The 12,958-nt window shown below is 43.1% G+C and overlaps 1 protein-coding gene across 9 annotated transcripts in view; it reads left to right on the top strand.

The window, feature by feature from the left end:
• Positions 1–12,958, top strand: part of Ryr3 (ryanodine receptor 3) — a 586,052-nt gene that overhangs the window by 431,029 nt on the left and 142,065 nt on the right. For all 9 annotated transcript variants that reach the window (XR_003951556.1, XM_017316705.2, XM_017316711.2 and 6 more), the window contains 4 exons: positions 5,218–5,398; positions 6,309–6,417; positions 8,050–8,170; positions 10,551–10,720. Coding sequence is in view for 8 of the 9 variants with exons in the window: in XM_017316705.2 (XP_017172194.1) it covers positions 5,218–5,398; positions 6,309–6,417; positions 8,050–8,170; positions 10,551–10,720 (581 nt within the window). In the remaining variant the exon portion in view is untranslated. The remainder of the gene's footprint in view (positions 1–5,217; positions 5,399–6,308; positions 6,418–8,049; positions 8,171–10,550; positions 10,721–12,958) is intronic.

Below are 12,958 nucleotides of genomic sequence, written 5' to 3'. Positions count from 1 at the left end.
CCTAGGACTAGTTGAAATCTGAGAATATGCACAACTTAGGTTCTTGCAAATAGAAGCTGACAATGGTCTGATAATACAGTGATAGCCAGGATTTTCCCTGAAATCATTTCAAGCCTCTCCCTTGAGTGAAATCTACTCATTTATTCAAGAACGCTTAGCTGGGCAGTGATGATACATGCCTTTAATTATAAGACTAGGGACATGGGGAACAAGGGGCACAGAGGCAGGCTGATCACTGCAAGTTCAAGGACAGCCTGATCTACAGAACTAGTTCTACAACAGCCAAGATTACACTATGTAAATTTATCTTGAAAAAAACTCTTTTGTAGATGATGGTGAAGTTCAGAGTAGAATACTTGCCTAACATGCACAGACTCTGGGTTAAATTCTAAGCACTTAAAAAATAAACAATAACTATTTTTGATTGCTTATTATGTGTCAAACATTAGCAAAACTGTGAGCACACAGGATCAGATAATACAGACATATTACTTTGTCCTTATAAAATGTACAGGTTAGAAGGGCTGAGCAGCACCTAAAGAAATATTCAACATCCTTAGTCATCAGGGAAACACAAATCAAAACAACCCTGAGATTCCACCTCACACAAGTCAGAAGGGCTAAGATCAAAAACTCAGGTGACAGCAGATCCTGGCAGGGATGTGGAGAAAGAGGAACACTCCTCCATTGCTGGTGGGATTGCAAGCTGGTACAACCACCATGAAACTCAGTCTGGTGGTTCCTCAGAATATTGAACATAGTACTACCTGAGGACCCAGCTGTACCATTCCTGAGCATATATCCAAAAGATGCTCCAACATGTTTATAATAGGCAGAAGCTGGAAAGAACCCAGATGTCCTTCAACACAGGAATAGATACAAAAATTGAGGTACATTTACACAATGGAATACTACTCAGCTTAAAAACAATGAATTCATGAAATTCTTAGGCAAATGGATGGAACTAGAAAATAGCATCCTGAGTGAGGTAACCCAGTCACAAAAGAACACACTGATAAGTGAATATTATCCCAAAGGCTTGGAATACCCAAGATACAATTCACAGACCACATGAAATTCAAGAAGAAGGAAGACCAAAGTGTGGATGCTTCAGTACTTCTTAGAAGGGGAACAAAATACTCAAGGTAGACAAAGTGTGGAGCAGAGACTGAAGGAAAGGCCATACAGAGACTGCCCCACCTGGGGATCCATCCCATATACAGACACCAAACCCAGACACTATTGTGGATGTCAACAAGTGCCTCCTGACAGGAACCTGATAGAGCTGTCTCCTGAGAAGCTCTGACAGAGCCTGACAAATATAGACGCGGCTGCTGGCAGCCTACCATTGGACTGAGCACGGGATCCCAAATGAAGGAGTTAAGAGAAAAGACTGAAGGAGCTGAAGGGGTTTGCAACCCCATGGGAAGAACAATATCAACCATCCAGCCCCCCACCCCCACCCCAGAGCTCCTAGGGACTAAACCACCAACCAAAGAGTACATATGGAGGGACCCATGGCTCCAGCTGCATATGTAGCAGAGGATGGCCTTGTCAGGCTCAATGCCCCAGTGTAGGGGAATGCCAGGGTGAGGAGGTGGAAGTGGGTGGGTGGGTGGGTGGTGGAACACCCTCATAGAAGCAGGGGAAGGGAGGATGGGATAGGGGGTTTCCAGAGGGGAAACCAGGAAAAGGGATAACATTTGAAATGTAAATGAATAAAATGCCAATTAAAAAAGTGTGCAGGTTAGTGAGAAAACCAGATAAAAAAAGGTTCCAGTGTTTGAGATGACCACATTTCTGGGGCTCTTGTGTTTTAAGATACTCCTGAAGAATTTCATAGAGTTCCCCAAGTCAAGAATTTATGACAAGAGAATGGGAAGAAAGCAAGCATTGCTGACAAACAAACTTAATAACAGAAGCGTAGTTAGAACATAGGGAGTGAGAAAGGGTAATAAGTTGGAGATGAGATCAGCAAGGCTCTATTAATTGTCCCTGGAGTCTGACACCTTTACTGACATAAAATGAAGAGAATCATTTCCATTTCCATCCAACTGCTCAGACATGTTAGAAAGAAAGTCATGGCATTATCAATACTGAGTTGAGAGCCTTTGATGAAAGGAACTTTGGGCATTCACACAGTTGCTAATCTCATTTCTTATTTTGGAACTCCAGAAAAAAAAAATATTGTGGGATGCTCTTGGACCAAAAACCATTTACCTCAAAATGTTCTTTCTACCTTGACAAATACACTGAGGGTCAGCATTTGGCTTCCCCAGAGTAGACTTACACTCTTCTGGCCCCACTATTCCAGGAAGCCTTTGGAAATTCTTCTTCTCAATCCCCTGTCTAACCAGCCTCGGTGGTTGGATCCTGTCCTCTTCCTCTCGGAGAGGACATTTGCATCCCCAACATATGTCCGAACTAAAATAATCAGGGAATAGCTTCCTGGGTCAGTTCTCAGAGTCAACCTAATTAGCTAAATTGTGAAGAGAAGAGATTTGGATCAAAAAGGGGCTAATTGGGCAAATGAACTTAGATGTAATCTCAGAGTCCAACTCTGATTCCTCAGCTTCTGCTTCTGGTGTGTCTGTGTCCCACAAACTCTATGGTGCTAATTGCTCTGGGATGAGCTGAGCTGAAGACAGCATGCTGATTAGAAACTGTGCTGGCCTGCAAGCATTTTCAGTATGAGCTAAACACATCAACGTGCAGTCTTTGGGTCAGCCTTATTAATAAGGTTTTTCCCCTTCATTTTGGCTCTTATCATTTCAAAGGACATATATGCATATTGCCTGCTAATAATTACAGGCTAGAAATATTTGAAAGTTATGACATGCAATACATCTGTGTCTAAGAGTATTTGTTTATGAATACGTCACTCCTTCTGGTAGTTATACTGAAATCTCCCTCCTGCAAGTAAACTGTATCAGGATATATAGAGACTATCAGATAAATTGGCATGCTATTCTCTTTTAAATATATTTATATTTAATATTTGAGAATTTCATACATGTACACAATGCATTTTGATCAAATCAATTTTCCTGTCCAATTCCACCCATACCCCCACCACTTTTCCCTACAGATACTGTTTTTTGTTTTTTGTTTTTTATTTAGCCCTTGTAACCTAATTAATACTGCCGGTATGTGCATGGGTTATGCTTCTTGGATATTGTATACTGGGTGAGACTTGACTAGAACTTCTTTGTTTTGAGAAAGAATCTCACTGTGCATTCCAGGCTGGACTTGAACTTGACTCGACCTCCTGGTCCTAGGATTACAGACATATGCTTCTGTACCTAGCTCGTAGATGGCAAACATCTTCACAACTTCTCTCAACGCTCCATGAAGAAATGAGCTGTATGACAACTAGTGAACAGTGATGAGCTGTTTAAATTCAGTTTAGTGAAAAATTCTGGATCAAGTGAACATAATTCTAAAACATTTTTACAATCCCACAAGAGCTCCCATTTTTATATCCCTAATTGTAGTACTAGAGAATCCCAGGGCTATGAAGAAGCCGACCAAGTACCCTGCCCCAAGCTATGTGCTCAGCCTTAATTATTCCAAATAAGACAAAATTTTCATGAAGCAAAATTTAAACTGCCCAGATATTTTTAAAATATGTCTATAAATTATCTGGTATTCCTCCCTCCAGAGTGAGAAGCCTAAATCTTCTTCCTATAAGTATGAGCTAGGGTTAGTAAACCCCTTTTAATGACTAAAATACTGCAGGATGCGCATATGTAACCAGACTGTTCCAGGGACTGAAGATTCAGCCCTGTCCTCTTGGTCTGTGGGAAGCCAGAGGCCATTTCATGAGGATGCCCAAGCACTGCTCCAAAGAGGCCAACATGGTAAGGAACGGAGGCCTGAATCTGCCATCCAACAAGCAATTGAGGCATCATGAGAACAGCCACATCGTGAACTTAGAAGCTGGTCCCCCAGCTACAGACAAGTCACCAGGAGACGGCAGCTGAAACCAACTGGAGACTATAGCTTCAAGTGCATCCCAAGCCAGGACTATCTAGCCTAGTCACTCCCAAAGTCCACACCTGTGGAAACTGTGAGATGGATGGTTATTGTGTTAGACTGTGACGATGTCAGATCGTCTTCAGAGGACTTAATAACTCCATAGCTAGCCAGTTGTGTGCACCTTTAATTCCAGCATTTGGGAGGCGGAGACAGGCAGATCCATGTGAGTTTGAGGCCATCCTGGTCTACAAAGCAACTTCGGGACAACCAGGGCTACAAAGAATAATCCTGTCTTGAAAAAACAAAAAGAAAAGAGAAAACTCCATAGCTATCCAAATGCTCACTCTCTAATACAGTTCACCACCCAAGAAATACTTAATGGTTTTGAAGAAAAGCTATTTTTAGGCTTTATGTAATGTGCATTTTAAAAAACATGCATTCGAGTCTGGCTCAGGGATCACATTCTCAAACATAAATTAAGATTTCACCCAGGAAAGAGGGTATGTTTAATAAATTGCTTAGACAAGCTGTAACACTGCTTTGGAATGTAAACAGTTCTGAGACTCTACAGCTCTCCCGTCCTAACTGTGCCTTTTCCTTTGTCACTGGCAGCTCATGCTTGCCTCCTCCAAAGAGAAATGCAAAGACAGCATAGAGAGCTCTGCCCTGCCCCTTTTCTCAGAGCTATTACTAGAAAATTTTATCCAGCAGATTCTTCATCATGATCAATGACTTCTGATATCATGAAATCAGCCCTCTGAATTCAGATTGTCCTGGGATATGTACTTAACTCCAAGAGAATCATTGGGTAAAGAACTTTGTTATCACTTCCCCAGATCAGCTGAGGCGTGATAGCTTAGTTATCTTCTTACTATTCAAGGAAGGAGGCCAAGTGTTAAGATATGAAGCTCTTTTGTCTGCGAGTCACTTGTAAATGAACTTGTTAGCAGGAGATTGAGTGGTATCTGTGGCCTCAACATGGTAGGGTCATCCCTGAGGTTAAAAAAAAAAAAAAAAAATCCTGAGCTGAAGAGGAAAATTCCATTCCATAACGGTCAATTCTATAATGAATAGATCTGGCCTCATTTATCAGAGGTCACCTTTCCTTCATCAGTATTTCCTCATCACATTAATAGGTGGAAAAGCAAATGAAACACTGCTCTCCCCGCACATCAGCTACAAATAACTTCCAGGTTGTCCTTTCCAGAGGGAAGGACACCAGGCCTCTCTCTCCCTCAGGCGAAAGTGTGGAAGAAAATGCCAGCGTTGTGGTCAAACTGCTCATCAGACGTCCCGAGTGCTTCGGCCCAGCTCTGAGGGGTGAAGGAGGCAACGGACTGCTGGCGGCTATGCAGGGTGCTATTAAGATCTCAGAGAACCCTGCCCTCGACCTCCCTTCCCAGGGTTACAAGACAGAAGTGTAAGTGAATTTTAGTCCAGCGCGTGTGCAGTTGGTGGGCTGGCAAATACTGCCAGTTGGTGAACCGCTAGGGTGGGATCCATAACTTTGCCTGGTAGAAAGAGCAGATGTTTTATGGTGGTTCAAATGCTTAAAATCACTTTGTCAGGCCCATGATTATTTTGGCTTGTCCAGAGAGAGCTGAGGGGGGCAGTTGCAGTTTCTTCCATTTCTTTAGACCACTGGGCACAGCTGGCAAACCACTGAGGCCTCAGGAGGACTGCTCGGGGAAGTGTTTTGAGCATTTGGAGTCCTTCCAGATTGGTTGTGGAATTTAAAGGTTCAGAGTCTAGTGGGTATAGTCTATCATTGCCTTGTTACTTTCCCCCTACCATGTCCAGTAGTCATTTGTCTTTCTTTATCTAGTCTATGCTGCATAGAATAGAGAATGTGTGCACACCAGCAGGGTTGACTCTCCAGCCAGTTGGTTTTTCATTTCCCCTACATCATCAGTTCTGAGAGGTGACTTAGTAGACCAGAGAGAGCTCAAAATATATTTGTCTCAACATTCTTATATAACATGAGATAAAACTAAGACCTGAAGTAATATAGCTCATTAACCTCAGAGCTAGGATGTTAATACAGCTGTCCTGACTTCTTGTCCAGCTGGCTTTCTGTGTACATTCAAAGAGGAAGAATAGTAGATAACATCTAAATTCACGTTTCAAGGTTCATAGGATCCTGGAGCTGTTGTGAAAAAATATTTGGCCCCTTTGAGTTTAGTGAATAAAACAACTTCACCAGCTCCTGAAAGGAAGAGTTGTGAGGGAAAGTTTGTTGAACCAGAGTGAGGCGTTCTGTTTAAGCAGTGCCTGCCACTAAGCAAAGCAGTCTCTCACATGCCTTCCCCATGTTGGTTCTTTCTCTGCAGCACACAGGATGATGGAGAGGAGGAAGAGATTGTGCATATGGGCAATGCAATTATGTCATTTTATTCAGCGCTTATAGATCTATTGGGCCGCTGTGCTCCCGAAATGCATGTAAGTGACAGAGCTTCCTGACAGCAGCTTTGAAGAGCCTGAGTTGAGAACTCCAGAGAAGCCCTGAGTCTAGTTTCTTCATCTGGGTCTGGTATTTCCTAATAAGCTTCTCTCTAGATTACTTTTAGCTAACGCCAAAGTAGTTTCCTCAGTGGACCACTTTCTAAGTGAGGAAATGACAGAGAGAAAGAGAAACAGAGAAAGACAGAGACAGGGAGGGAAAGAGACAGAAAGACAGAGAGACAGAGAGATCTTTGTATATGTTTTGTTTTAAAAGCCTTCCAAAAAGAGGCTTCCATGTTCCTCAGCTTGGCCCAAACATGGCTAATCTGATTTTTGGCCATACCATTGTAAATGGCCTCAAGAGTGCCTATGTGGGAAAACTTGTCTTGATAACCATGGCTTTGGTCTCTGGGAAAACAGCTGGGACTTTTACAGGCACACACACACACAAAGGTGGTTCTGCCTGGTGTGGTGTCTTCTTAGACCTCCAGCTTTGGTCTAAAAAGCGTTCATTCCCTTTCCTCTCTCACCTCTGCTGATGGGATATTTGGTGTTTTTCATATACAGCCATGCACTGGAACTGGGAGAAAACAGTTGATCTTCTTATGGAGGGGGAGTCTACATCTTGGTGTTGGAGGCTGATAAGAATGACTAGGATCCCTGTTCCTGCTGGGCTGTACCAGCCTCACTACATCAGCCTCTCTTTATACTTCAGTTACTTTAAGGAAAGAAAGGAACTCAGAAGGGAGTCAGGGAAACAGCAGGGCGCCCTACAACTTAGGAGAATGGCAGGCCCCTGTACCTGCTCTAGTTCTCTTGATCACTTCTGGAAGCAAGTTACGTAGCTGGCATGTTCTCACAAAAGACAGCATGTGAAAGCGAACTCACCTGAGCCTGCCTAAGGAGGAAATAAATACATTCCTTTCTGCCTATAACCTCCCCGCCCTAACATATCACACACGCACGCACGCGCACACGCATGCGCTCACTCACACCCCTACAGACCTGTCTCAGAATCCATCACCCGACCTGGGCTGACCTGGACCTCAGTTTCCAGAGGGTACTTTTCTGTAGAAGATCCGCTGCGCTCTTTTGGGAGACTTCTTGTGCAGGAAGATGAACATTATATCTGTGTACATGCAGCTTGGCTAGTTAGTTATGTATAAATGACCCTATCTTCTTTGGGACGACTCCAGCGAAACACTCAAATCGTCTATTAGAATCTCTTAGAATACTCTTCTTGCCCACCTCCAACATTCTTCAAGCTCGGAAGAAACTGAATTTGTAAGTCGTTTTCACACCTGCTACTGCTCTGAAATCCAGTGTTGCGAACACATTGCCAGGACTCTGACAGGCCCATGAAGGCTCCTGCTGAGTTAACTGCGGAGGCTTTTAGCCTCAGTGAGGAAAGGAAGTAACTGCCATCAATGGAGTTTCTCTCTCAAGTCTCCCTACCTTCACTGAATCAAGAAGTAGTTTCTCTTTCCCTGTGTCCGCAAGTACTGGTAGCAGTTAAGGGAACTCAGAAATACACCCCTGCTGATAGGACGATTCTCCTGGCTTAGGTTAGGAGGGACAGTGCAGCAGGTGTGGAGGCCTCACCTGTCTACTCTCTTTCCTGTGTGACAGCTCATCCAAACAGGGAAAGGGGAAGCCATCCGGATCCGGTCCATCCTGCGCTCCCTGGTCCCCACGGAAGACCTGGTTGGGATCATCAGCATCCCCCTCAAACTGCCCTCCCTAAACAAAGGTAGGGAAGCAGCTTTGCGCTGAGCCTGCCCCTCTAGTACCTGCTTGCTCCGCAACAGGATTCTGCCTCTGCAAAAAAAAAGCCACTGCCCTATCACCATGCAGGCTGCCTGGGGGAAATGCCTTCTTCTTTTCCCAGTGATGGATTTTCTGTAGACGTCACCTAGCTCCTCTAACATCTGCTTCCCTGTGTCAAGATGGCCAAATCTTTGGTCCTCTGGTACAGACACGCATCACCATGCTGGGACCAGGGACCACTCTAACTTTCTCAAGGGTGATAAAATGAACAGGTGCTATCCCTTAGCATGGACTGACTCTTCTCCCTTGCCAGTGTGCCCTGGGAGAGTGAGGCAGCCAGAAAGGAGGCGTGCAGGCTATCTTCTGCGGTGGCCCTGAAAACCCTCACAGCCCAAGATCACAAGTAACCAACCATCCCCAAAGTATTTTAATTCTGAGTCACTCTGCCTTCTCCTCAGGCACATGATGGATTGGAAAAGAGAGCATGAGTCTGGCTATTGGTGTGCTTCCCAAACTGCCATGCCATGAAACATCTTCAAACTTATGGAATAGGGGCTCTCAGACAATAAATATAGAAACTGTAGAATATGTGCCTGAGTTAGGGTTTCTATTGCTATGGAGAGATACCACGATCCTGGAAACTCTTATAAGGACAACATTTAGTTGGGTCTGGCTTACAGTTTCAGAGGTTCAGTCCACTATCATCATAGTGGGAAACACAAAGGCATTCAGGCAGACAGGGTGCCAGAGAAGGAGCTGAGAGTTTTACAACTTGATCCCCAGGCAGCAGAAAGAGACCGTACCACTAAGCATGGCCTGAACATATATGAAATCTCAAAGCCTACCTCCACAATGACACATTTCATATATTTCTATGACAATAAAGTCATTCCTACCTCAATAAGGCCACGCCTCCTAATAATTCCATTCCCTATGGACCAAGCATTCAAACATTTCGAGTTCCCCTCATGGTTAAATTAGTAACATTGGACATAGGAATTTTCTGCCTACTTGATGATCATATTTTAATGAACTGCTTGAGAATGAAAACAGCAGAATTACCCAACTGGATAGTCTATAAAGTTCTATGCAAACCATTCCAATATGTATTTTTTAAAATGTTCTAGAATATGTGCCTCTTTTATAACTTTACAAAGCACAGTGAAATAATAGTGCGTCTTAGAAAGCAGATGTTGCGTCCCAGATTTCCCAATGATGTGGTGCTTTCTTTGAGCATAAAACGCTTGCTCAGTCCCACAGCAATAATGTTCACCAAAGCACCATGGCTGTGTAAGAGACCGAGTTAGCCTCAGACACTCAGCTCTCAGTCTTCCTTGTGCTTAGCGATGAGAGGCCGCACGGGTGCCCTTCCATCTTAGCAGCCCACACAGACTTCTTGGCAGAAGGAGGCCCTGGGGCAGACAGCACTTGAGTCCTGTGCCTCCTGGGATGCCTTAGGAAGTCTACTCCAGGTCAGCATTTCACATGCTGCCCCTCTTCTTGGTTCTCTTTCCTAGTTTTTTGGTGTGAGACAGAAGAGAGAAAGCTGTTTTTTATCCAAGCTAAAAATTCTTTTTACTGTCCAGGCCAATAGAGTGAATTTTCTCTGTGGATTCCTCCCTTCATCGCTAAGCCAGCTTTACCTTCTTTCTTTCTTTCCTTCTTTCTTCCTTTCTTTTTTTCTTCCTTTCCTTCTTTCTTTCTTTCTTTCCTTCTTTCTTTCTTTCCTTCCTCTTTTTATTCAAACAAGACTAAAATGATGGGGTGACTCGATCTAAGCATCACCTGAAGCAGGCACTGAAGGCGTGCTTGCTGTTTTACACTGTGATATGATGACTACAGACGTGACATGATATTAAATTTTATCTACTTTCTCAACATTTGGCCATTGCTTTCCCGCATCATCCACCAAAGGGCAGCCCGAGCTTGACCCCCTACCCTTTCCCCCATTTTTCTCACCATGGGCGACTCTATGCTGCCAATGTGGTATCACAGAACGTAGAGTTGGAAAGAGAAGACATAAAGACCTACCATTGTGTTGTATTTTCGACAAGTAAATTTCGGCTGATACAAATAACTGATTATGATTTAGAGTAAAATTAGAAATTAGTGAACTATGACCATGAGTTACCATTTTAGAACAGTCTACCTCACTGTAAATTTAAACTTTTAACAACAAGCTCGTTTAATAACTGGCTCATAGAGACTTGACAGTTGCTTCTTCCATCCTTGCTTAAGCTGCTTCCTTGCTTAGTTCTTATTTCTAAACCTCCTGTCGCCCTAACGCAGTGAGCTATGGACAGACAGGTTCTATGCTGCGTTTCAAACTGCAGAAATGGGAAATGGCATGTTCTGTTTTTCAGATGGTTCAGTCAGCGAGCCAGACATGGCGGCCAACTTCTGCCCTGACCACAAGGCACCCATGGTGCTGTTCTTGGACCGTGTTTATGGCATTAAAGATCAAACTTTCCTGCTCCACTTGCTGGAAGTTGGGTTTTTACCTGACTTACGGGCTTCTGCATCTCTAGATACAGTAAGTAGCTAAAATAAAGAGGATGGACGGGAATTTCCTCATGGTTAGATTAGTAACACTGGACGTAGGGACAAATATTTCCTGCCTACTTGATGATCATATTTTAATATCCTGCTTGAGAAAGAGAAAAACAGAGATACTCAAAACTGGAAGATTTTAATGCATTGGCCCAAAAGCTTATAAGTAGGTAAATCTGTCCTTGATTTTCTGTCCAATCCCTTCTATTGAAGTTTCTCACAGTCGAGCACCCCCAGCATCTCAAGCCTTGGGGCACTATTTCTTAAGGAAATGGGGACAGGGAATCACTATGATATTCATCATAGAATGTTTTCATAGCATCCCTATTACCCAGCAGGCACTAATAGCAAATTCCCTATTATCTAAATTCTGCCTTGACCAGTTATGAGTATCACCAAAGTTCCCCCAAAAGAACATATGTATTTGTGAGAATATGGTTCTGTTGCTTAGGGAAAAGGCTGGCTAGAGGTATTTCAGGCCAGAAATACTCTTTATTCTCACTTATTTTTGCCCCGACCACCAGGGTCACAAGAAGTGACTGACCATAAGATAAGAAATGCCAGCTGTCACATCTGTGTCTCGGAGGAAGTGAGGACACAAGGATCAGCTTAATTCCAAAGAACTCTTATTATAGGCTTGTTTGCAGTTAGACGTCTCAATGGCGCCACCTGGTGTCCAGTGGTGAGAATTGCAAGCTCTGGGGTGAGGAGTCTGCTGGCAGAACCCAGATTCTTTGCTTTGAAGACAGGGCGCGGAAATGAGGAAGAGTTTATCAATGAAGGAGTCAGAGCCATAGGATATTTTTATATCTTCACTGTATTCCACATAGCCACTACTTTTGCTTGGGGATTTACTATAAATCTCTAGGTTTTAAAAATAAGTTTTAAAATTTGTAGACTTAAGTTTTCTGACTAAAGTATTTAATTTTGGTTTTGTTTTGTTTTGTTTTGTTTTTGTTTTTGTTTTTTTTTGTAATTTAAACAGCAAATTCTATTCCAGCATCTGCTGTTAGATCGTGTGCTTGCCAGACTACCATCTGCCACCGCCCCCCCCCCAAAAGAGGTTTTATGTTCAGTTCCTCATCAGAGAAACTTCAAGCCACAGGAATCAAAGCCCTGCCCCCCTCATTTTAACTACACTGTCTCCAAAAGCAAAAAATCTAAAAAGCGAGCTACTTTTTCCAATGCCTCCCTCCAGAAGACAAACTTCTGATAATTAATACCAACACCCAGAAATGAGAAGGGTTCAAAGAGAACAGTTTTTGAAATCATAAATTGCTAGGATTGTCCATTCAGCTATAATAGCTGTGATAATTGCAGGAAATAGTGACACTTTTTTTCTCTGTGGGTCTCCAGGCTTCTTTTGAGTCCTTGGGTTTTCAACAGTGACGTGAGTCACGCTCTGGCTATATTTAGTGCCACTGGATGGATCCTCCTTTGATTCAGCTTGTCAGTCTAAGTTTACAAAGAGGAACATTGTTAGCGAAGATTCTACCAGAGCTTCAGAAAAAGCCTGGATTTCTATTCCTTGCTATACTCCTCATGCAGCGGCAAGTTCCCTTTAGTGAGGCCAACTCTCAGATCATTCATCAGGTTATGAGCTGCTCTTGGTACTGACAAAGTAGCCAGTGGGCGTCAGAGATCGACTTTCTCTTTGTAAAGCTGGTGAATTTGAGGGACGTGGCCGCATATACCCATTTGTTAACCTTAAATCACAGGAGGATATGAGACCCCGTAAGGTAACGAGTATGAGCTAAATCCAGAATGATTATGCAATAGCTCGGAACCTGGAAATTCAAATATCAAGGATGCTGGGTTAAAAGGCCCATTAATTGATTTTAGTAAGAGTTTAAAATTCTTCTTTGAGACCATTCAATATCCAGCCATCTTTATATGTTTGCTTTGTTCTGGGGGTGGGGACTAATCTCTTTTTTTCATTTAAATGAGAAAGAGCAATGAGTAGGTGTATAGGGGAGGGTCCAGGGGAGGGAAGAACGAAACTCAGTTTAGTACAGTTTAGGTAACCCAGACTGGGCCAAGACTTCAAGAGTCTGACCTCAGTGTATTTATCTCTGTTATATTTAAACATTGCACAATTGGAGGGGGAAAGCATATAGCAATTATTCAGTCCCGTGGGTACAGTGAAGTTTAAGACATGATTGCATTGAAGCTCTTTACAACGTACATATGGCTTCATCCATAAGATGGGTTCTTGTTGACT

Source organism: Mus musculus, chromosome 2 (genome assembly GCF_000001635.26).
Source record: "Mus musculus strain C57BL/6J chromosome 2, GRCm38.p6 C57BL/6J".
Taxonomy (NCBI): domain Eukaryota; kingdom Metazoa; phylum Chordata; class Mammalia; order Rodentia; family Muridae; genus Mus; species Mus musculus.
Note: the sequence above shows the minus strand (reverse complement) of the source record. Positions and strands in the feature narration are given on the sequence as shown.